Source organism: Rana temporaria, chromosome 4 (assembly GCF_905171775.1).
Source record: "Rana temporaria chromosome 4, aRanTem1.1, whole genome shotgun sequence".
NCBI lineage: Eukaryota > Metazoa > Chordata > Amphibia > Anura > Ranidae > Rana > Rana temporaria.
In genome coordinates, this window is record NC_053492.1 from 6296656 (window position 1) to 6321538 (window position 24883).

The following is a 24883-nucleotide window of genomic DNA, read 5'->3' on the forward strand; positions in this document are numbered from 1 at the left end:
AAGGCCGCTATGTCATGGTGGTAGGGAAAGTTAATGATAGGGAGGTGACCTTCCTTTCCTACTACGCCCCTAATGTAGGCCAACTGCCCTTCTTTCGCTCCATGTTGGAAGTAATAATGCCTCATGTGGCGGGTCACGTAGTGTTTGGGGGGGATAGTAATACCTCATTAGACCGGATTCTTGACAAAACTAATCCTGGGAGAGCAGTATTAAAACATGTCCCTAGACGGAGTAGCGCTATGGCACGTCTCCTTCATAGCTATGATCTGATAGACGTGTGGAGGGACTTCCACCCTACTGCTAGGGACTTCACGTATTATTCCCATGTCCACAGAACATACTCGCGTATAGACCACCTGTTCACGCTCTCTCCTCTGCTTCCGTATGTCTCGTCGGCTAAAATATCCCGTGGCGTGGTCGGATCACTCGTCGGTTCAAATAGTGCTGACGGACCTTTGGTCTAAGTCAGGCCCGTCGCCGTGGCGATTAAATGAGTCGCTGTTGAATGACCCTGTCCTCGAAAAGGAGGTGGAGAGGGCTATTCAACTTTACTTTCAGGAAAATTCTTCCCCGGGGGTTTCTCCGGGAACAATTTGGGCTGCGCATAAGGTCACCATTCGGGGTACATTACTGCAATTGGCCTCCAGGGCGAAACGTGAACGGGAGCAAACTATCCGGCGTCAGGAGGAGGAGCTGAATCGACTTATGCACGACCAGACAGCTAATCCACATATGGATTTTAGAAATCGGATCGATGTGGCCCGGACAGCCCTGAACTTGAGTCTGACCACGAAGGCGGAAAAATCCGTCCGATGGGCCCGCCACCGGTATTACACCTTAGGCGATAAACCGAACACACTATTAGCGAGAAAGCTAACTCCTCGGCCGTTTAGTCCTGCTCTCCCTAAACTGAGGTTGAGGTCTGGACTGACCACCCAAAATCCCCAGTCCATACTCCGAGAATTCTCTGCGTTCTATTCAAAATTATATACACCCCCGAGGGCCTTCGATGTGGCTGAGGCGGAAGACTTTCTGCGAGACTTACCCCTCCCCATGTTGTCTACAGACCATGTCGAAATAATGGAGGCGGAGTTTACGACGGGTGAAATTGCAGCTGCTATCAAATCCCTGAATCCATCGAAATCGCCGGGCCCTGATGGCTTCACAGGTCATTACTACCGCAAGTATGCCGAGATATTGATCCCGCATATTTGTGCCTTTTTCAATGAACTGAGGAGTGGTTCTTCCCTTCCGCCACACGAAAATAGGGCCTTTATACACGTCATTCCCAAACCCAATAAGGATCTCGGCGATTGTGCGAACTACCGCCCTATATCGCTAATAAACGTCGACCTTAAATTACTGACGAAGGTATTAGCTACACGTATGAATTTGTTTTTGTCTAAATACATCCATCCAGATCAGGTGGGCTTCGTGCCTAATAGGCAAGCCTCAGATCAGACCAGACGCGTTATAGATATAATATCGGCCCTAAACTCTGGTTGGGATGGAGGGGGGAAGCGGGGAGCCTTGCTATTGTCATTGGACTTGTGTAAGGCCTTCGATTCCCTGTCTTGGGACTACCTTTTTTTCATACTTGAACGTTATGGGTTTGGGTCAAATTTTTTGACGACGCTTCGCTCGGTTTACACGGCCCCTACTGCAAATCTTTCGGTTAAGGGCTACCGATCCCCGGATATACACATAGGTAGAGGTACCCGGCAGGGTTGCCCTCTATCCCCCCTGTTATTCATTATGGCCTTAGAACCTCTTGCTATTAAGATTAGAACTCACCCGGACATCCTGGGGGTCAGCTGTGGGGGCCGAGAGCATAAATGCGCGATGTTTGCGGATGACATTTTACTGCTCCTCTCCTCCCCAGTTACCTCCTTGCCTCATTTGAATCGCGTCTTAGGAAAATTCGCGGCATTTACGGGACTGTCTGTGAATCATTCTAAATCTCAGGCCCTCAATGTTTCCCTACCACCTCACATAGTTCGAGCCCTTCAGCAGTCATTTTCCTTTAGCTGGCAAGAGGATGCCCTGCCTTACCTGGGCATCTTCCTGACTCCGACCCTCTCCACGCTTTATAAGAGGAATTACCCCCCCCTGTTCCGAAAATTATTGGACGATCTCCAAAGATGGTCGAGAAATCCTCCGTCGTGGTTCGGTAGGCTGTATTCTATTAAAATGACAATTCTTCCCAAGGTGTTGTATTTATTTAGGACTCTTCCGATTGCAATAGTGGGTGCGGATCTAAAAAGATTTCAAGCTAAATTGCTGGATTTTGTGTGGGAACACAGGAGACCCAGGGTGAACAGACGGACATTGTACACTCCTAAATTGGGAGGGGGTTTGGGTGTGCCTGATCTTCTTCGGTACTATCATGCAGCTCAATTGGCTCATCTGATCCGCTTCCATACAGCTCGACCTAAGCCGCTCTGGATGGAATTGGAATCCTCCATATGCCCGGATAGAGAGATCTCCCACTTAATGTGGCTTAGGGGGAAGGATAGACCGGCCATACTGTGTCCGTCTCTGTCGTTCTCTCTCAGCTTGTGGGACCGCCTAGCGGCCAAACATAAATTTAGGTCTCCGTATACGCCTTTGGCGCCACTGTTTCATAATCCTCTGTTTTCCCCCGGGTCTCCGTCCCCAGGACTTTTCCTGGTGGACCAATAAGGGTCTGTTAAGGATAGCGGACTACTGTGACCATAGAGGAGCTCTCTCAAGATCGGTCCTGCAGGAGAAGTATAAACTCCCAAATACCGAGTTTTTCCGCTATACTCAAATTGCCCATTTATTGGCATCACTGAGTCGTGCTTCTGATATTACTACTAGTACCCCTATGGAGCACCTTTGTACGACCCTTGACAAACATGCAGGCCATATATCCCTGATCTACGGTATCCTATCCTCCAGCTCTCAAAAGTTAGATTATATGTTGAAATGGGAACAGGATACTGGTGTGTCACTGGACCTTGCTGAGTGGGGTGCATTGTCACAAAGTGCCTCTAAGACTTATATTAATACCTCTTTGATAGAGGCAAACTATAAAGTACTACTGAGGTGGTACATGGTCCCTGTGCGAGTGGCAACCTTTGTCCCTGGGGCGTCCCCGCGGTGCTTCAGAGGTTGTACTGCGGATGGTACTATGTACCACGTTTGGTGGCAGTGTCCGAAGGTGAGACGGTTTTGGATTCGTACGTACAACTTTATATACTCACTAACCCATGTCAATCTCCGTAAGTCGCCTCTGGGTGCACTGCTGGGACGCCCGGTCGATGGAGCACCGAAATGCACGAAAAAGCTGATCGCCTACATATTTACAGCAGCCAGGATTTCTATAGCAAAGTCCTGGAGGTCCCCTACTGTTCCTTTTTATTTGCTGAAAGCTAAATTGTCTTGGATAATGGTGAATGAGAGACTATCTGCTATTCTGGCGGACAGGGTTGCTGTGTTCCACAGTGTTTGGGACCCTTGGATTGACTATCTCACTACTACGTGAGAGGTAGACTGCTATTGGAGGGTGGCCCCTTCAGATGGGAGTGCTCCCCCCTTCTTTCCTTCCTTCCTTCCTTTCCTTTTCTCTTCTAGTCTTTTCCCTTTTCTTTTTCTCCTTTTGTGTTCTTCCTTATTTCTTATTATTATTTTGTTGCTAATATACATTATTCTGCTGAGTGACGGGTCCTTGAGGTTGGTTGGGCTCTCCGTTGAGAGGCCCCGTAGTGGTCCCGATTTAGCCCCTTTTCTATATGTCCGTCGACAGTTTGAAGTATAAATCCGGGAAAATGTCATATGAGAGTTATGTTGTTTTGTCCTTATTGACTTGCACCTGTAACTTGAATTTTATTGCATGGACAGATCATACCTGTCTTTCTATTGTATCTTTTATTTTGAAATTCAATAAAAATATTGGAACACAAAATTTAGTAAATAACAGAAACAAAGAAAACCCTCTATTTCTATCTTTATTTTATTTGTAACACAAAAATATTAAAAAAACAGTGATTATCAAATACCACCTAAAGAAAGCTCTATTTGTGGGGGGGGAAAAAATAATGTCATATAAGTACAGTGTTATATGACTGCGAAATTGTCATTCAAAGGGTGAGAGCGCTGAAAGATGAAAATTGGACTGGAAAGGAAGGGGGGGGGGGAGTGTCCGGTATTGAAGGGGTTAATCATGTGGGCAAATAAACCCACAAAACCAGCTGTCCTTTGCCGGTGTCGGCTTTTAGTTTTCAATGAACTCCCACACCAGCTTTCTGGTAGAGCTTTCTGGTAGATGAGGAACAAGGAGATTGTCATAAGGGACAAGGAGACTGGAACCCCAAGTTATTCCCTCGGACAACTCGTTTTTTCAAAAAATGTCCACACCCCAGGAACTGTTTCTTACATGATTAAGTTCAGCCATGGGGTATATCTGAGGTGTATATCAGGGTGTGCTTCTTCCCCACATGAGAGCTGTTATGGTTGTGTGGGATCCCTCATGTACAGGAAGACAGGACTTCAGTGAGGAACAATTCCCTCACTCGGGACAGGAATACGGCTTCTCTCTTTGTGAGATTTCTGATGTCTGTAAAAACTGGACTTCTGTGAAAAACATTTCGGGCACGCAGGACAGGAATACGGCTTCTGCGTGTCCCCCGTGTGAGATCTTTGATGTGTGTAAAGACTGGACTTCAGTGAATAACATTTCCCACACTCAGAACAGGAAAATGGCTTCTCCCCCGTGTGAGATCTCTGATGTATGTAAAGATTAGACTTCAATGAAAAACATTTCCCACAATCAGGACAAGAATACGGCTTCTCCCCCGTGTGAGATCTCTGATGTGTGTAAAGATTGGACTTCAATGAAAAACATTTCCCACACTCCGGACAGGAATATGGCTTCTCCCCTGTGTGAGATCTCTGATGTCTGTAAAGATGGAACTTCCTTGAAAAGCATTTCCTGCACTCAGGACAGGAATACGGCTTCTCCCCCGTGTGAGATCTCTGATGTCTGTAAAGACTGCACTTCTGTGAAAAAGATTTCCCACACTCAGAACAGGAAAATGGCTTCTTCCCCATGGGTTCCTCAGGATAAGAGGAATACGATGGTCCATCTACACTGTGTGGTGCCGGATGGACATTTGAGGTAGCCAGGTTTTCTAATGCACTATACTGTGTGATGTCCTCATCTTCTACTTTACAGTCTGGAGACAAAGTGAGACGATCCTCAGAGGTTTTCCTCATCTCCCGTCCATCTACTAAAATAGAAATAAAAAGATTATTACTAGACATGAACAGATTGGTTCCCCTAAACCAGGACTCCGCCCACATCCGGCAGCTTTGTCATTGAGGATCTTACAATTCCCCCCTCAAAATAACTAGTAAATGGGTCCTCTGACCTCCTACCAGTTAATTTCTTTATTCATGGACCTTAGTCAGAGAGTGAGGAAACAATGAGAACTGTCTTTTATAGGAGTGACAGTGATAAGGGGATTATAGGATGAGTGTCCCCCACCCCCTCTATCACTCATTGCCATATTCCCAACACAAGAAGTACTGCACTTTCTCATTTAGTCCATGATTTAGTCATAAATAACAGAGGGGCTGAGCCCCACCAGAGGTCAGAGAGTGAGGATGGGGGAGAACAACCAAGATGACGACTGGACTGATCCTGAAGACCACCATCATTGGGTTATCCTCCCCTTGTTATCACTTTCTGTTTAAGGTTCCAAAGTTTGAGGATGTTATCACATTATCAACATGTAAAAGGCTGTGCTCCAATCACATCATCAGATATAAAATAGGATTTTTATAACAGCTTACTTGTAAAATCCTTTTCTTGGAGTACACCATGGGACACAGAGCCTCACATCAGTACATAATGGGTTGTATGGTCACCAGAGGTGATTGGACACTGGCACAACCAACCAAAGACAGTTCCCCTCCATATAACCCCTCCCATCAGGAGAGTACCTCAGTTTTGTAGCAAGCAATAAGCTTCCCATAAGTAGGGGGGACCTCTGTGTCCCATGGTGTATGCCAAGAAAAGGATTTTACAGGTAAGCCGTTATAAAAACCCTATTTTCTTTATCAGACACAGAGCCTTAAATCATTACATAATGGGACGTCCCAGAGCAATGCTCAATATGAAGGGGGGAGACCCAGATCCGAACCGGCCACAAATGGACAAGAAGCCCTAGATCGCTGCCTGCAGTACACTACGCCCAAAGGCAGAATCCTCATGTTCTCTTACATCTATTTGATAGAATTTGGTGAATGTATGGACTGAAGACCAAGTTGCAGCTTTAAAGAACTGAGTCATCGAAGCCTGGTGATGCACTGCCCATGAAGCGCTCATAGCTCCGGTCGAGTGCGCCTTAACAGAAGAAGGAGGAATCTTGTTCCTTAAACCATACGCTTGAATATTACTTGTCGAATCCACCGCACAATGGTGGATTTTGATGCCGCTTGTCCCTTCTTGGGACCATCTGGCAAAATAAACAAAACATCAGTTTTACGTATCTGAGCGGTTGCCTGCAGATACACCTTTACTGCTCTCACTACATCTAGAAAGTGCAATAACTTTTCTTCCGCTATCTGCGTATTCAAAAAAAAGGTAGGCAAAATAATATCTTGATTCAAATGAAATGTCAACACCACCTTTGGTAAAAAGGTTGGATGAGGTCGTAGAACAATCTTGTCCGTGTGACAAATTAAATAAGGCTTTTTATAAGAAAGCGCTGCTAATTCAGATACTCTTCTAGCCGAAGAGATAGCAATCAAAAAGGCCAATTTCCTGCTTAAAAGAATCAGCGGAATATGGCGAATAGGATCAAAAGGTTGCTTCTGCAACACTGACAAATACTGGCATTAATAAGTGTAGATAGTACTGGACCCGAGATCCCTTGTTTCTTCAGAATGTGGGTCTCGGTAGCCAAGCCGTCAAATTTTGCTTTTGTAAGGAAGGATGGAACACTGGATCTTGCGACATCAGGTCGTGACGAAGCAGAAGCCTCCAAGGTTTTCCCACTGCCATCTTTATGATTTCGGTGTACCAAGGCCTTCTGGGCCAATTTGGGGCTACTAGGATTACTGGAATTCTTTCCTTCTTGATCCTGCAAAGTAGCCTTTGTAAGAGAGCGATTGGCGGAAATGCATAGATCAGTGAAAACTGATTCCGCGGAATTATTAGAGCATCCGATCCGTAGGCCAGAGGATCTCTCGTCCTGGACACAAAGTTGTCCAACTTCTTGTTGAACCTGGAAGCTAGCAGGTCTACATCCGGGGGTCCCCATCTCTGGCACATGGCCTGAAACATATCGGGTTGGAGAGACCACTCTCCTGGTAGTAGTTGCTGGCGACTCAGATAGTCCGCTCGCCAGTTTTCTACCCCCGGAATGAAGATTGCAGAGAGACAAGGAACATGTTCTGCCCATGGCAAAAGCCGATTCACCTCTTTCTGGGTGCCTTAACTGCGGGTGCCTCCCTGGTGATTGATGTAAGCTACTGCAGTAGCATTGTCGGATTGAATCCGCACCGGGTGGCCCTGTAACCTGTGTGTCCAGGTTCTGAGGGCTAAGTATACTGCCCTCATCTCCAGTATATTGATGGGCAGGTTCCTTTCGGTCTTGGCCCAGGTTCCCTGGGCTGAAGCTTCTTCTAACACCGCTCCCCAGCCCCTTAGACTGGCATCTGTAGACATCACCTTCCAGATGACTGGGAGAATTGATTTTTCTTTCCTGCAAGTTCTTGGTTCTTAACCACCAACTGAAGCTTTGGCGCACTTGTGGAGTCTGGCGCATGGGTAGATCCAGAGCTTGGATCTTCCTGTTCCAGGCAGCTAAGATACTGCCTTGTAGATACTGCCTCTAGTAGTCTCGAGTGAAACTGGGCGTAAGGGATAGCCTCGAAGGAGGCCACCATCTTCCCTAGTACCCCAATGCAAAGGCGAATAGACGGCTTTTTCTTTGCCTTGACCTTGTGGATCAGGTCCTTTAGCAACTTGATCTTTGGTTCTGGCAGGAAAAACCCTGCCGTGGGCTGTGTCCATGATCATGCCCAAATACTCTACCCTTCTTAGGGCTGGTAGAGAGGATTTGTGTAGGTTTACAATCCATCCTAAATGCTCCAGGTAGATCGTCTAGATAGGCCTTCACTGCTATGCCCTGTAGCCTCAGATTTGCCAACAGAGGGGCTAGTACCTTTGTAAATACCCGGGGGACGGTAGCCCCCCAAATGGCAGAGCCACAAACTGAAAGTGGCAATGTTCTACCGCAAACCTTAAAAATCTTTGGTGCGCGGGATGGATAGGCACATGTAAATATGCGTCCTTGATGTCCATCGATGCCCCAAATTCTCTGCCTTGTAGAGAGGCGACCACTGATTGAATAGTTTCCATTCGGAAATGGCGAATGTTCAGAAACTGATTTAGAGATCTTAGATCCAGGATGGGTCTGACGTCTCCATTTAGTTTTGGAATCGCAAAGATTTGAATAAAAACCTGAACCTTGCTCCTTTAGGGGTACTTCTGTGATCACCCCTTGGGACAGCAAGTGATCCAATCCTTTGAAGAAGGACATTCTTTTTAGTGGATCTTTGGAGAGTCTTGAGCTTCGGAATTGAGAAGATGGGATTTCTCGAAATTCCAGTTTGTATCCTAGGGATACTGTGGATACTACCCGCTTGTCCTGGATTTCTGTCTGCCATGCTGCTGAAAACTGCCAAAGTCGTACCCCCACTCGGCCAAGCTGGGGCGCCTCTTTGTGAAGAGGCTTTGGGGTTTTGCTTGTTAGCCTTTGAACTCCATTGCTTCTTGTTTTTCTGGGCTTGGTCTTCCTTAGCTTTTGTGGCTGGCTGAAAATGCTTTCGCCACTGGCTGGAGCTAGATCTACCAGGAGTCGGGGAGAGAGAACGCTTAAAACAAGGACGCTTGTTTTTCTTCTTCTCTGGTAAAAGGGTAGTTTTACCGCTCGATATCTTTTGGATATATTTTTCCAAATCTTCCCCAAAGAGGTGTTCGCCAATGAAGGGAAAGCTGGCCAAAAGCTTCTTGCATGGAGCTTCTGCTGGCCAATGCTTTAGCCAAAGAATACTGCGCATAAGCACCAGCTGCAGCGTGTGGCGGGATGCCTGTTGGATAGAATCTCTAATGGCGATTCCCTGAATTTCCCCCCCCCCCTCTTTTTTTTTTTTCTGGTTAACCTGGACCTCTTCTGTAATGTTGTTGACTAAGCGCTCCCCTATCAGGGACATTTAGGTTTAATAAATGTTGAAAGTATCTTACTTGTTATGATTTCGAGCTGCCCAGATCCTCTCGCTGTGAGATTGCTCGAACCGGAATCCTACTAGTTATCTTAACTATCTGTAAAATGTGTTGCCTGTTGGAGAGTTTTTCGTTTTGGACATTGCTAGGTTCCGAGGAACTTCAATATCTCGATATTGGTCACGGATTGGCCTCCAGCATTAGATATATTATGTAGAGGGGCCGCAATTCAGGATCCATCCCACGAGTTGGGTCCATATTGGTTTTATATTTAGCATAGCAATCATTTGTTGCATTGCTTCCATGCTTGGATGCCTTCTCCTCTGTTAACCAGTATCATTTCACTTTTTACTTTTATTATGTTATGTTTGTTTATTTAAAAAAAAAAAAATTCTTTGCTTGTTTTCCCTTTTTTTTTACGACTTAATATGTTCAGAGTATGCGAGGATTGTTCGCTGCTCTCTTTGTTGGCACATATATTCTTTACTTGAAAAACTAATAAAAACCATTGAAACAGAATCTCTAATGGCATCCACTGTAAAACATAAGGCCCTGGGCATATTCTCCCAAAATTTGATCTGTTCAGCAGTCAGAACTTTCATCCACCGTTAGACCTGGCACATACCCACTACTGCTACAGCAAGTTGGGTTACTGCACCTGCTAGGAGGAAGGATGATCTTCGTAAATATTCCAACCTTTTTTCAGAAGAATCTTTAAATCCCTGGGCATTGTCCACTGGACAAGTTAGGCTTTTGTTTACAGAAGAAACCGCTGCATCCACAGAAGGCAGACTACATTTCTTGGTAAACTTCTCCTCCATAGGATAAAGCACTTCAAACTTCCTAGGAGGAGCAAAACCGATAATCTGGGTTTTTCCAGTCTGCGTAAATCATATTATCATATTCAATAAAGGATGAAAGGCACCAGCAGCCTGTGGGGATTTTAACGAGCCCAGAGAGGAGACAGGTGATTCAGTTAACTCCTTAGAGGGTAATCTGAATGTGGAGCGCACTGGTTCAGTATAATATTGCACCTGTAATTTTAGCATCCGAGATGCAGAAAAGGGTTCATCTGATAGCTCGGATCCCTCCAAGTCCTCAACCCCTGATGGGGCCTCATCCTCCTCAGAGCTTTCTGCAAGGAGATCTAAAACAACAGGAGGCCATCTGCTTCGCTTTTTGTCCTTTTCTGAGGACTTTGCGATTAACGCAGTGATTCTCCCTTTTAAATTGTTTAGGGCTGTTGCCAAAGTGTCTTCGGTGACATATGCAGGCCCCGACACCACAGGAGAGGCTGCAACTCGTGATAGAGGTAATGGCTCATCCTGTATAAATACTTCAGGTATTACAGGAGATGAGGGTACCGAGAAGCCTCCTGTCTTTGGCAGCGATGCTTTTTTGCTTCTCCCAGAGCATTTTCTTTGGGAAGACATAATGCTAAGCAAAGCTAACAAATGCATACGCTACTGTGCTAGTTTAGCAATCTACATATAAGTATGCAACTAATAACACACAGTGAGTGTCTTATCCTTTGGGAGTGCTCAGCCAACCACATGGAGATCTTACGTGCCCTTAAACACTGCTGTGTCTGTTGTAGGGAAGCTCCAAACATGTGAGGTTTGTTCCTTCCTGTCTGACTGCCATTAAAAGCGTGCCCCTATTTAGGCCCGCCCCCCTCCCACTGAGATCGTCACGAATCGCGCCCCCGTGCCTGTGCGGGCTAGGGGCATCCTCTGCACCCCTGTGCGGTTCATGTCGTTCTCCTGTGTTTGGAGATCCTTCAGCTTTCTGTGGAAGAGGGAGGAGGGCAATGCAGAGCTTGCAGCGAAAGGAGTGCGCTTGTCGTTTGGACTGACACTGCTTTGGAGCTTGGTGAGTGAAAACTCAGCTCTTTACTCCCTCCAGTGGCGCCTTAAAAAAATTACACCCACTCTAAAATAGGAAAAGTCACCAAGTTTAAAACCTAGGACTTTTTCCTAACTCGCCTTGTCCCCGCCGCAGGTTCTCTGCCAGGCAGATACCAAATCATCTCGGCGGGGTCTGCGTGCCTACTTTCAGAGGTATGGGTTCCTACATAAACGAGACCTCTTCCCTGGGCCTTGTAAAAGACTCTTACCAGGACTTTTAGCATATAGAGGGAAAGTCCCCAGAGCCCAGTCCTCCAGAGAGAGACATTACAGGCGACACCTCGTCCATGAGGTCCGAATACCATCCAGTTTTGGCGTAATATAATTAAGAGTGGATAGACCCACAGTGTAGCTCTCTACCCTCATAGGGCTTTCTTCAGCACATCTTCCTCACGTCCAACACCTTAGACACTGGCGAAAAAACTAAGAAACTTCCCTGATTGAAGGGGAACTGTCTTTGATTGGTTGTGCCAGTGTCCAATCACATCTGGTGACCATACAACCCATCATGTAAAGATTTACGGCTCTGTGTCCCGTGGTGTACGATAACGAAAAGGGATTTACTAGAGATAGAGAGGGCAAAATTTGTCACAATTCTGCAGAGAAGCCAATCGGCCTCCAGGTTTTATTGCTAAAGCTTAATTAAACAAGCTGAGGTTAGAAGCTGATTGGTTTCTATGCAGAATTGTGAGTAATTTTGCCCTCTCTAGCTTTAGTAAAAAAAAAAACACAATGTCCAGCTGGTAGAAAATGAGTGTAACAAAATAGTATACATATTATGTGTATATATATAGCAGTGGGTAGAGGGGAGAGAGCAGAAGTCAGAACTATGTAATGTACAACACATTGTATAAGATACAACAGATAGGACTATATAGTAACAATGATGTAATGTACAATATAGAGTATATAGTGCAGGGTTCAGGAGTATGTAATGTACAATATAAAATGATAGTGTAAGGGTCAGGACTCGTAATAATTTCAGTAATCAGTGGAAGCTTAAATGTTTACATGAGACAAGTTGCAGAGATCCCACACCGCTGCCTCCCATCTCCTGAGACTGCACTCAGTGACTTGGGTCTGAGACTATACAGACATATCCCTCCACCCGGCACAGACAGCAAATAACAGACCAAGTATAAAAAGGGGGGAGAGTTGGGACTTTAAATGAGATGCGTTTAGCAGTATGCGATTAAGTATATATATGGAATATAAAAAAATGTTTCCATAATAGCCAGGCTCAAAGTTGCCAACCAAAAAATGCACTAAACCAAATTAATCTGTCTAACTGTATGCAATTAAAAACAGAGGTTTAGTTGCATGTAGACAGATTAATTTGGTTTAGTGCTTTTTTGGTTGGCAAGTTGCAGAGTCCCAACTCTCCCCCCTTTTTATACATTTACAGGGATGGAGGCCTGTGGTAGTGTCTATCACATGCCTCATACTAAGTCCCAACCTTATTCCCCCTGTAACGGCTACCCAGGCTAGTGAGAGGGTCTCAGCCGTTGGAGAAGTCCTTTTCCCTGGCAAGCTGCGATATGCAGGTACCGCCGGTATATCCCATCGAACGCCCTTTCAAGAAACGAGACGGGCTACGTTTGCAGAGTCAAGCAGGACTGACTTTTTAATGGTTCACTCTGAGATTTTATACAGTATTCAAGGCACATGAACAATCAAACTGTCCCCACCCACACATCACACCGTGGGGAAGCTTCAATCACCTTCTTTGAGCTAATTATAAACATTTCTTCATTACCAGAACTTAAACACAATGATCTCCTTGAATCAAGCAGTCTAGTCGTTCCGGAACCGAGATCTACTTAACATGACCTGGCCGGGCACATTCCTTCCTCAATAGAATTCAATTAACCTTTAGAACAATATACACTCACAGATCATCACGTTAGCATACACCTGACAGGAGGCTGTTACTACACAAAGGAGAGTCCATTAGCTATGTAAAGGGATTATTAGCATTCAGCAGTGAAAAAGTCCCTTGTATAATTAACCCTTTGAGCTCAGAATACAATGTGGTAAATCCAATTGTAACGAGCCATGCAGTTCTTTGTAGACCTCACTGTAGGAGTATTATAGGATGTCCCGGCAGAATAGTTCATGAGTCCAGTACACTGCTCCCCTTTTGTGGAACACTCCGGCAGACCCGGATTGATCCTTTTCGGGTCATCTTGGGGATGTCCGGTCTGCTGTTAGGGTAAAAGTTCCATTTGCCTGGACAGTCCGTCGGCATTCCCATTGGCTTACCAGGTCGGTAGCTGATGGTGAAGGTGAATAATGGAATTCAATTCTGGAACAGTCACTTGTTTTGCTCTCTCAATGGCTCCCAAAACCTGTTGCTGATGCTCTTGGGACAGATACGGCACCACCTGGATGCAAATCCCATTTAGTCTTTTGACAATTTCCGCCTGTTTGTGCATTTCAATGTTCAAGCCACGGGACATCTCATAATACATGACATAGTGTTGTTGCATCTCTGATTTCTCACTGGCCAACTTGTCACATTCCCATTTTAGACTGTGATATTGTGCCGGATCTACAGTACATGTCGGGGAAGGTAGTCTTACCCGGGTCTCAGCAGCAAGCGAGTTGATTCCAGCAACGCGGGTGGTCACGGGACAAGCAGCAGCAGGTGTAGGTAAATAAGCCGAAGTCAGAGGGCCAATGTCGTTGCCCAGCACCACCTCGGCAGGTAGGTTGTCCATGATACCAACTGTGGTCTTTCCTGACCCGGCTCCCCAGTCTAAGTGCACCCGGGCGGTGGGTACGTGAAATACAGCACCCCCTGGACACGTTCTCTGGCTTTACCAGATGTTTTTGAATCAGAGTGATAGTAGTCCCGGAATCTCTTAGGCCTTGTGCTACTTGTCCATTCACCCGTACCTCCTGACGGTGATGCTGACGGTTATCCGAAGAGGCCGCTTGTATTGGGTTTGCCTCATACCAAATTCCCAGACATTCCTCAGGGCCCCCCTCGGTCTCCAGGCAGTGGGCCGCAGAGGGACGTGATGGAGTGACCTCTGTGTTGGGTGTTGTGCGTCTCCAGTTGTTATTTGTAGCTCTCAAAGGGCAATAACGAGCAATATGTCCCGTGTCGCTGCAGTGATGGCACGTCACCCTAGGCGAATCCCGGGGGTAGTTCCTAGGCCCCTGAGGACGTGGAGGGACTGGAGCCCGAAACTCTGGGCGTGGGGTGACGGTTGGAGTACGTGGTTCTACCTTCTGAGCCAGCCGCGTAGTACCCTGGCTTACTTTCCTTGTTTCCGCGTACTCATCTGCTAGCCGAGCCGCCTCGTTTAAGTTAGCGGGACGGCGATCTCGTACCCAGTCTTGTATGTCTGCGGCCAGGTCTTGGAGAAAATGTTCCATTAGGAACAGCTGCAATACTTCCTCCCCGGTGTTGGCCTTGCACCCTTGGACCCAAAGGGATGCCACCCTTTGTAACTGGTTGGCCCATTCCATGTGGGAGTCCACAGCCTTCTTCTTGGACTCCCGGAAGCGCCGGCGGTAGGCTTCTGGCGTTACGGCATATCGGGTTAGCAGCGCCTTTTTAACTTGCTGATATTGTAAAATATCCTCTGGGGCGAGAGCCCGAAAGGCTTCATTGGCTTTGCCCGACAATTTCCCAGACAAAATAGTGACCCATTGGTCTGGTGGTTTCTGGTGTAGTGAGCACTGCCTCTCAAAATCCGCCAAATATCCATCGATTTCCTCCTCACTTTCTACAAAAGCTTTAAATGCAGTGAACGGTATTTTCTTTCCTGTAGCCGTGGGTGGGGGGGTAGGAACTGCATGTGTAATGGGCTGTCTCGCTCTTACCAGTTCCAGTTCTTGTCCCCTCTTAGTTTGTATCTCTTCCCTTGCTTCCCGGAACAGCTGGTTGATTAGTTCCACGGACGTTTCTGGATACAAGGATAATCTCCGCTGTACAATCCCAGTAATTACATCTTCCTCGCTGACCGGTGCAAGGGGCTCCGTTCCTTCCATGGATCCATCCATTTCGTCCAGCACCAGCAGGTCAGCTATCAGCTCCCTCCGTGGTCTGTTGCTGGCGCTCCTACCACGACTCTCCAATAGATCTTTTAGTGTGGATCTTTTCAGCCTGGCGTACTGCGACTCCATTCAGCACTTGCTCTTTGGATAAAAGGACCATCCCACCGCTGCCAACCAATGTAACGGCTACCCAGGCTAGTGAGAGGGTCTCAGCCGTTGGAGAAGTCCTTTTCCCTGGCAAGCTGCGATATGCAGGTACCGCCGGTATATCCCATCGAACGCCCTTTCAAGAAACGAGACGGGCTACGTTTGCAGAGTCAAGCAGGACTGACTTTTTAATGGTTCACTCTGAGATTTTATACAGTATTCAAGGCACATGAACAATCAAACTGTCCCCACCCACACATCACACCGTGGGGAAGCTTCAATCACCTTCTTTGAGCTAATTATAAACATTTCTTCATTACCAGAACTCAAACACAATGATCTCCTTGAATCAATCAGTCTCTAGACGTTCCGGCACCGAGATCTACTTAACATGACCTGGCCGAGCACATTCCTTTCTCAATAGAATTCAATTAACCTTTAGAACAATATACACTCACAGATCATCACGTTAGCATACACCTGACAGGAGGCTGTTACTACACAAAGGAGAGTCCATTAGCTATGTAAAGGGAATATTAGCATTCAGCAGTGAAAAAGTCCCTTGTATAATTAACCCTTTGAGCTCAGAATACAATGTGGTAAATCCAATTGTAACGAGCCATGCAGTTCTTTGTAGACCTCACTGTAGGAGTATTATAGGATGTCCCGGCAGAATAGTTCATGAGTCCGTTACACCCCCCTTTTGAATAACAGAGCAACTAATCCTGGGAAAAATCTAAAATTCTACAAGACATGGGGCAGAAGACCCAAAACACATACCCCAGATGCCTAGGTCTAATAACATCTATGGTGAATATCAACATTTTGCTGCCAGCTGATCCCCAGAATCTCCATAAATCCAGTCTAGATACATAAATTGTGTCTGCAGCACAGGGAAGGAAGATTATCCGAGAGACATACTGGAATACAGGACAGGGAACACAGCTCAGGAAAGTGACCAGGGGATTACAGGCTGATATCACCCAGTCCCCGCCCTACTCTGGACCAATCAGTGAGCAGTATGAGTGGAGGAATGTATTTAGTGTTAATGACCCACCTGTGCCGATCTCTGTAGAAGTGTCGTCCTCTATAATTAGTCTTATTATTCCATCCTCCTCCATAGACTGCTGATCATCCCTCACATACATCTTCTCTTCTTTCACCTTAACTTTATTCATCAGATCTTCACCCTAAACCAAGAGAATGAGAGTGAATATCATCCGTAAAATATAAGATCACATAAAAAATTAACACATCTTCTCTATGAGTCCATGTTCTAGAAGCTCCATTCCACCAACCTTGTAACAGTGAGGGATGGTGTGATCTACCTGTGTGGAATCCCGGGAATACAGAGGACGGGGACATCTCTCTGGTGGGTTCCTGGTATTAGGTGGCTCCATCATATCCTTGTGTCCTTCTGAAAACGCCAGCATAACTCCATACTCGTCATCCTCCTCTTTATACTCTTCTTTAACAGTAATATTATTATCCCCGAGGTTTCCACTCTGAACATAGAATAAAAAGGACTTCAAAAAGGTAACAATGCAGATAATGTACAGATCCTAATGATACTATCAGTGATTGTTCCTCATCTATCTGATGATGGTGAGGGATGGTGTGACCTTCCTGTGGTGAATCCCGGGAATACAGAGGACGGGGACATCTCTCTGGTGGGTTCCCATTACTGGATCCATCTGTAGGAAACACACACACTGACTGAATACATTGTTTCTATGCGTTTATCAGATGATGGGGGATCTAGGTGGAGCCTCCGTACTGCTCTCTCCTTTACAATAAAGTCTCCTCTTACCCGGTGATGTGAGGGGCGGCTGATTGTCCATCATGACGTCCTTGTAGAGATCCTTGTGTCCTTCTAAATACTCCCACTCCTCCATGGAGAAATAGACAGTGACATTCTGACACCTTATAGGAACCTGATAGGAGGCTCTCTATCAACATTCCTCCCACAACTCTGGCCACCTTACAATCCCCTTATTGGTATCACTGGTGTACCCGTTCCCTCAAATACTGGGGTATTCACATCACACCCTCTCATCATACTAAGCCAACTACCCATTTTGTTTCTAGACATAAAACTTATCCTTGAATTAATGGGATACTCACTGTATAATATATTCTGCCTAGGCAGGGTTAATGTCCTCAAAATGCTAATTCCCCCAAATCGCTGTACCTATTAGAGGCTCTCCCAGGCCAGGTCCCTCTTTCTTGGCTGAAATTGCTCCCAAGTACCTTTGTTAAATGTATATGGCACCATAAGACCCATCACATAGCACAATCTACTTTGCTTTTGCTTGGATCTAGGGGAGGCCCGGGAGCACCTGCCCTTTTTTAATAAAATTATGCCTCCCACCTCCACACTTTTATGTACTGGTCTGTCCATCACCCACCCAATTGTTGGTCTGAAAATAGGATTTTATACTCACCGTAAAATCCTTTTCTCTGAGTTCATGGACGGACGCAGCCTTAATCTTGACAAAGTGTGAAATAGCCTTCCTTTAGTAGTGACTAGGCAGAAAGTGTTAACAACTTCAAAGCTGAACAGCCCCGCCCAGGGGGTGGTCCTACTGGCTATATTCCCTCAGCCTGCACCAAGCAGTTCAGTTCGTAGCAAGCAGTACAAACTTAAAAAAAGAGGGGTGGGTGCTGTGTCCGTCCATGAACTCAGAGAAAAGGATTTTACGGTGAGTATAAAATCCTATTTTCTCTTTCGTTCATGGACGGACACAGCCTTAATCTTGACAAAGTGGGACGTCCCAAAGCTATGACTAAGCACTGATACCCCAGTGCAAAACGCGTCAGCTATCCACCCCACTGTCTGCTGTGATTTGTAGTGCTGTTTCCATTTTTTACCATTAAAAGCAACTTTTTAAGAATTTCGTGGAAGTGCAGCTGTCCAGTCTTTTCTCCGGTCTTTGGACGTCCCAAAGCAGTGACAAAATGAGGGGTGGGAAGCATAAAAATTAAACTTCACCCCAAAACAAAACAGAGCGCCTCAATTGAGGAGTTGTAACTCTAAACAGCCTCCTGCAAAACTTTGCGGCTGAAGAAGCATCCGAAGATGCACTCACATCAACTTGTAAAGTTTAGTGAAAGTGTGACCGGCGACCAGGTCGCCGCCTTACACACCTGGGAAACAGACGCTTGATGTCAGAAAGCCCAAGAGGCACCATTGCCCTGGTCTAATGCATCATGACAGGGAGGCACCCGACCCTTTATGGCGTAAGCCTGATCAGCATCTGTCGGATCCACCTCGAAATGGTGGGCGATGAGACCGCTGGGCTCTTCTTAGGAGCAGCCACTGAAACAAACAGCGAGTCTGAACTCCTGAGCGGAGCAGAAACAGACAAGTATATTCTCGGAGCTCGGACACGTCCAAGGAATGCCACGTCGTCTCCTTAGTATTCGACGGGTGAGGACACAAGGATGGCAGTACAATGTCTTCCTTGAGATGGAAGGTCGAAATGACCTTAGAAAGAAAAGAAGGCTACGGACACAGCACCACTTATCCTTGTGAAAGATCAGATATGGAGCCTTTCATGACAAGGCTGCCAGCTCAGAACCCGTCTTAACTGACATAACAGCCACCAAAAGGACCACTTTCTGAGAAAGGGTCAACAAGGGAAACTCCCTAATGTTCTCAAATGGTGGTTTCTGAGGCACCTAGAGGCCATGCGGTTAAAACCATTGACGGTAAAGCAGGATGACCTATGGGACCTTGCGACAGCAGATCCTCTCGTAGCGGTAGACGCCAAGGGACGTCTGCTATTTAAATCCCCACTGAGGAAGTGGAGGACGGACCGGAGGGGCCGCATGCCGAACCCCCTGTACAAACATTCTTACTAGAGAGTGAGCCACCAGGGGTCGTTGAAAAAAGACAGCCAGGGCAGATATCTGCCCCCTAATTGTACTTAAAGCACATTTTTGGTCCGCCCCACGCTGTAAGAACAGCAGGACTCTGGGAACCAAATAAGCACGCGGATGTCACCTAATTTCCTCACAAATGGATATGTAGGTCTTCCAAGTGCGATGGTAAATATTTCCTGGAGGACGATTTCCGAGCACTCCTCATGGTAGAGATCACAAAGTCTGACAGGCCCCGGTCTCTTAGCACCTGGCTCTCAATAGCCCTGCCATTAAGCCAGTGACTGTAAAACAGGATGGCATATGGGACCTTGAGACAGCAGGTCCTTTTCTAGCAGTAGACGCCAAGGGACGTCTGCTACTAGACGCACTAGGTCGGCGTACCAAGGACACAGAGGCCAATCCGGAGCAATTAGGATCATTGGAATCCCCTCTCTGCGAAGCAGATGAGGAAGGAGCTTTAGAGGAGGGAAGGCATAGGTTAGCCGGTACTGAATCCACAGTGCCACAAATGCATCTTTCGCATCTGCCCATGGGTCTCTTGACCTGGCCACAAACCTCAATACCTTCCGATTGAGTCGAGACGCCAGGAGATCTACGTCTGGCGTGCCCCATCTTGGGCAAAGGAGCTGAAACACATCCGGGTGCAGAGACCATTCTCCTTGGTCCAGCATCTGGTGACTCAGGTAGTCTGCCTGCCAATTTTCCACACCCGGACAGGGCCAAGTACGCTCCTTTCTGCCCACCTTAGGGTGTGAGCGACCTCTGACGCTGCAGCCAAGCTTCTTGTTCCTCCTTGATGGTTGACATATGCCACAGCAGTGGGGTTGTCCGACTGGATCCTGACTGGACGCCCCTGTAGCCTCTGAGACCATGTGGAGAGGCACAGCCTGATCGCCCGAAGTTCCAGGACATTGATCGGCAAGTGGGAATCCTCCGGAGACCAGCGACCCTGGGTCAACTGAACCCCCCAGACTCCCCCCCCAACCGGTAAGGCTGGCGTCCGTCGTGAGGACTATCCAGTAAAAGGGAGGGAACAATTTCCCGGACAGAAGTGCCGTGAGGTCAGCCACCAAACAAGGGAGGTCCTGACCAGGTGGCTCACCCGGAATTGATAATCCAGGGATGATGGGCGCTTGTCCCATCTGGACAGAATTTCCTTCTGTAGCACTCGCGTGTGAGATTGCGCATATGGTACCGCCTCGAAGGAGGCCACCATGAGGCCCAGGACTTGCATGCAATAGCGCACCTCGGCCAGAAGGGTCTGCAACTTTTCCACAGGGAAAAAAAGCCTTGCCTTTGAGGTATCCAGAATCAACCCCAGATATACTAGGCGTTGAGTGGGTACCATTACAGACTTCTGAGTGTTCAGTACCCAACCAAAGTGTCGGAGGGTTTGACAGGTTATAGACACATTCACCTCTAATTCTGAGGCTTAAGCGGCCCTCAGAAGCAGGTCGTCCAAGTAGCCCACGATAGCGATGACACATTGTCTTAGTAGGGCGAGAATTGGGGCAAGCACCTTGGTGAACACCCTTGGTGCCGATGAACTGCTTGGTGCAGGCTGAGGGGATATAGCCTGTAGGACCACCCCCTGGGCAGGACTGTTCAGCTTTGAAGTTGTTAACACTTTCTGCCTAGTCACTCCTAAAGGAAGGCTAATACCCACTTTGTCAAGATTAAGGCTGTGTCCGTCCATGAATGAAAGAGAAATAGAATTTGAACTTATCTCCTCCTACGCACCTATGCTCTTTATTATGGTCAGCTGATTCCACCTCATCCACTCCACTGTTACAATTGCTACATCTACCGGAATTCATGATCTAACACTAACCTATCTAGCCCTGAAAAGAAGAAATCAGTATACAGACCTTTTCTAAAGCTCCGGTCTGGTCCGGTCCCACACTAAGCTGTGGAGGAGGCAGCTGCCAATGGAAGCCCCATAGTAACTCTATGGGTGACATCACTTCCCATTAATTTCACTGTCAGCTGTGTCCTCTGCAGAGCTTCCACCTCTGGAGACCGGACCCGACCGGCTTCAAAAAGGTATTCATACTGATTTCTTCTTTACAGGGCTAGATAGGTTAGTGTTAGATCATTGATGTCTGTAGATGTAGAGATTTTAGTGTTAGGCTGGACTTCCACTTTAACTGATAAACTGGATCTATTCAATAAAGTCCAGCACTTTGAGGGTTGCTCTGACTTATTTCAGTTTACTGTATATACTGTGCGAGTATGCTGTATACTGTATCTATGGGCTATTGCAAGCTGTAATACCTATATACCCTCTTCATACTGTAATATCTATATACCCTCTTCATGCTGTAATACCTATATACCCTCTTCATACTGTAATATCTATATACCCTCTTCACGCTGTAATACCTACAGTATATACCCTCTTCACGCTGTAATACCTATATACCCTCTTCATGCTGTAATACCTATATACCCTCTTCATACTGTAATACCTATATACCCTCTTCATACTGTAATACCTATATACCCTCTTCACACTGTAATACCTATATACCCTCTTCACGCTGTAATACCTATATACCCTCTTCACGCTGTAATACCTATATACCCTCTTCACGCTGTAATATCTATATACCCTCTTCACGCTGTAATACCTATATACCCTCTTCATGCTGTAATATCTATATACCCTCTTCACGCTGTAATACCTATATACCCTCTTCATGCTGTAATATCTATATACCCTCTTCACACTAATACCTATATACCCTCTTCACGCTGTAATACCTATATACCCTCTTCATGCTGCAATACCTATATACCCTCTTCATGCTGTAATATCTATATACCCTCTTCACACTAATACCTATATACCCTCTTCACGCTGTAATACCTATATACCCTCTTCATGCTGTAATACCTATATACCCTCTTCATACTGTAATATCTATATACCCTCTTCACGCTGTAATACCTACAGTATATACCCTCTTCACGCTGTAATACCTATATACCCTCTTCATGCTGTAATACCTATATACCCTCTTCATACTGTAATACCTATATACCCTCTTCATACTGTAATACCTATATACCCTCTTCACACTGTAATACCTATATACCATATTCACACTGTAATACCTATATACCCTCTTCACACTGTAATACCTATATACCCTCTTCACACTGTAATACCTATATACCCTCTTCACACTGTAATACCTATATACCCTCTTCACACTGTAATACCTATATACCCTCTTCACACTGTAATACCTATATACCCTCTTAATACTGTTTGTGATGGTTGCGTAATTCAAACTATTGACTGTTCTCCACTACTGTTTTGTGACATAAAAGGGATGCAACTTATTTTTTTGTGAAATTCAATAAAAATACAACTATAAAAAATTCCCAGCACCGCTCACCTCTCCTGTCATCAGCTCCATCATCTTCTTGGTGACTTCTAGAATCTTCTTCATGTTGTGTCTCTCAGGTTTTAGGGAGTCACATGGAGGCACTGTGATGGTCATTTGATCTTTTGACTTCACAAGAGGAAATCTCTGTATTGAGGAACCAATAATATGTTAGAATCCCAGAATCCTCCTCACCTCTCCAGTCAGGTCTGTGTTTTATTAATAGAGATAAGAGTGATGTCATGTGACCTCCCAGAATCCTCCTCACCTCTCCGGTCAGCAGATAGATGATCTCCAGGGTGAAGTTTAGTATCTTCTCAGTCATGTGACTCTGGTCCTCCTCCATCCTCATTGGTCCCATCATTTGATCTATACAGGTCTCCTTAAAAATGGATAACTTTGGATGGTATTGGTCACACAATAATAGGGTGTGGATGTGAGGGGGGTAATTGGGGAGTTTCTGTACATTCAAAAACTACTGCCCTCCTGGGAACATATTATTATTATACAGGATTTATATAGTGTCATGGACCTTGGAGTACTGGAGTGGTTACTGGGCTATACTGAGACATTTCCATTATGTGATAACCCTGTTTTAAAGCCTTTTGATTAGCAGGTGTGGGTATCTTCTGTCAGAGACAGTCCGTCTGGCTAGAATTGTGGATTGAAGGTTAATTGAATCTATTATGTGTGTTTGAAGATGTATGTGTTTACGCTAAGGGACTTTGTATTGTTCTAAAGGTCAGAAGTCTCCTGTCAGGAGTATTGAATTAGCATTCTATTGTCTAAAGAAATGTAACCTCTCAGAGGTTGTAATTAAGTTCTGCTAAATAGACCGGGCTATTGTGTACATTGATTACCCCCTGGGGCTTCTGTCTCAATACACATAATAGTCTTTCTATCCAAGCTATTGGACCAATCCCTGTTGACTATTTCAAGTCCTCATTTGCATGATTAAGGAGGACCTGAGTGAGGACTGCATATACTTTACAATTGACCAATAGGAAAGCGGTTGTCGGGAGTGGGATGTTCCAAATTCTGTATAAAAGTGTGCTGTGTACTTGAAAATAAAGAGTCCTGCGTGAACATACATACAGCCTGCCTGGTGTGTGTTCTTAATGGGTCTGAAGGGCACATAGCTGTAGTTTGGATCCCGGAACCTTGGATGACTGGACCATCAGACGTTGCAATCTGCAAGCTGACTCAATAGTAGCAGAGGAGTGTCGGGAGAGCAGAACCGAGCGAGCAAAGGGGTCTCGTCACATATAGCACAAACAATTTGCTCAGCACAGGATGAATCAGAGGGCCCTGCTCGTTAGCGACTACAATCTAGGAGGGAGGGTCAAATAATACAAATGGTGATAACTGTGGGAGATGAGCTGATGGAGAAAATAAATGTACAGTTGTTAGGGGAGGACAGGATAGGCTTCTCAGGAAAGGAGGGTTTCCAGGGATTATCTAAAAGCAAACAGAGTAGGAGATAGTCAGACAGATTGGGGTATGGAGTTCCATAGGATGGGAGGGGCTCGGTAAAGTCCTGGGATGAGGTGACAGAGGAGCTAGAGAGCAGGAGGGCTTGGGAGGAATGAAGAGAACGATCTGGTTGGTATGGTGAGACTAGGTTAGTGATGTAGGTGTGGGCTGAGTTGCGGATGGCTTTGTCAGTTATTGTTTGTATTTTGATTTTAATTTGTTGGGTAAATGGCAGCCAATGGGTGGATTGGCAGAAAGGGGTGGCAAACGATGAGCGGTGATAAAATGTATAAATAACCAAAATGATATAATTGATAAATGAATGTGCAAATAGACTGACTGAAAGATATTCTATAAATGCAAAGATAAGGTGTATCCAAAGGTGAACTGAATGAATGTGCAAACAGTGCAGATAAGGTGACTCGGGTGCATAAATGAAATCACAGCGTAAAGATAATATATGCAGTCGCAGAGGAAATCGCAGGATGGTGTTATGCTCCAATCAAAATGAATGACTGGACATAACTGATATACAACAATGATGGATGAATAAAATAGTGAACTGGATAAGAGTGCAAATACATACAAATAGGTGACTGTATAATGTAAGTAAAATCACATCGTATGAATGGTGGATGGAACCACAAGATGTCCAATTGTTACAAAGTGTAAATGGTGCAACTGCGACTCAGTCCAAGAGGTGATGCAAATTGATCAAAAGAAATTGCAAAGTGCGAGTGAAGTGCTGGGTGCTAAATGACATCAGCAGGTGGCAAGGTGACTTGTTGGGGAGTCTTCGGTGTATGGTGACACCC

General features: G+C 45.9%; 2 protein-coding genes across 5 annotated transcripts in view; both read right to left on the reverse strand.

Annotated features, from left to right (window-relative positions):
* Positions 1–4244: 4244 nt before the first annotated feature.
* The window catches only part of LOC120935241 (gastrula zinc finger protein XlCGF17.1-like), a gene marked incomplete at its 5' end in the record, with an annotated part of 187139 nt that continues 166500 nt past the window's right edge, over positions 4245–24883 (reverse strand). Inside the window, 2 exons of the mRNA XM_040347407.1 lie at positions 4245–4281; positions 4634–5003. Of these exons, the coding sequence (XP_040203341.1) occupies positions 4245–4281; positions 4634–5003 (407 nt within the window). The remainder of the gene's footprint in view (positions 4282–4633; positions 5004–24883) is intronic.
* LOC120935844 lies at positions 6488–22633 on the reverse strand. Of its 4 annotated transcripts, none has more exons than XM_040347899.1 (4): positions 22608–22633; positions 16647–16823; positions 16376–16508; positions 6488–11574 (listed from the first exon to the last, which is right to left on the reverse strand). In XM_040347899.1, the coding sequence occupies exon 4, from the start codon at positions 7794–7796 to the stop codon at positions 6804–6806; it is 993 nt and encodes a 330-aa protein (XP_040203833.1). In that variant the 5' UTR covers positions 7797–11574; positions 16376–16508; positions 16647–16823; positions 22608–22633; the 3' UTR covers positions 6488–6803. The 4 variants fall into 4 exon arrangements, with proteins under 4 accessions (XP_040203833.1, XP_040203834.1, XP_040203832.1 ...); XM_040347900.1 differs by having other exon boundaries at positions 22608–22627; XM_040347898.1 differs by lacking the exon at positions 22608–22633 and having other exon boundaries at positions 16647–16919.

Coding starts and splice junctions, on each gene's coding strand:
- LOC120935844 (XM_040347899.1), bottom strand. CDS start 7,796: ATGCGCCAGACTCCACAAGTGCGCCAAAGCTTCAGTTGGTGGTTAAGA.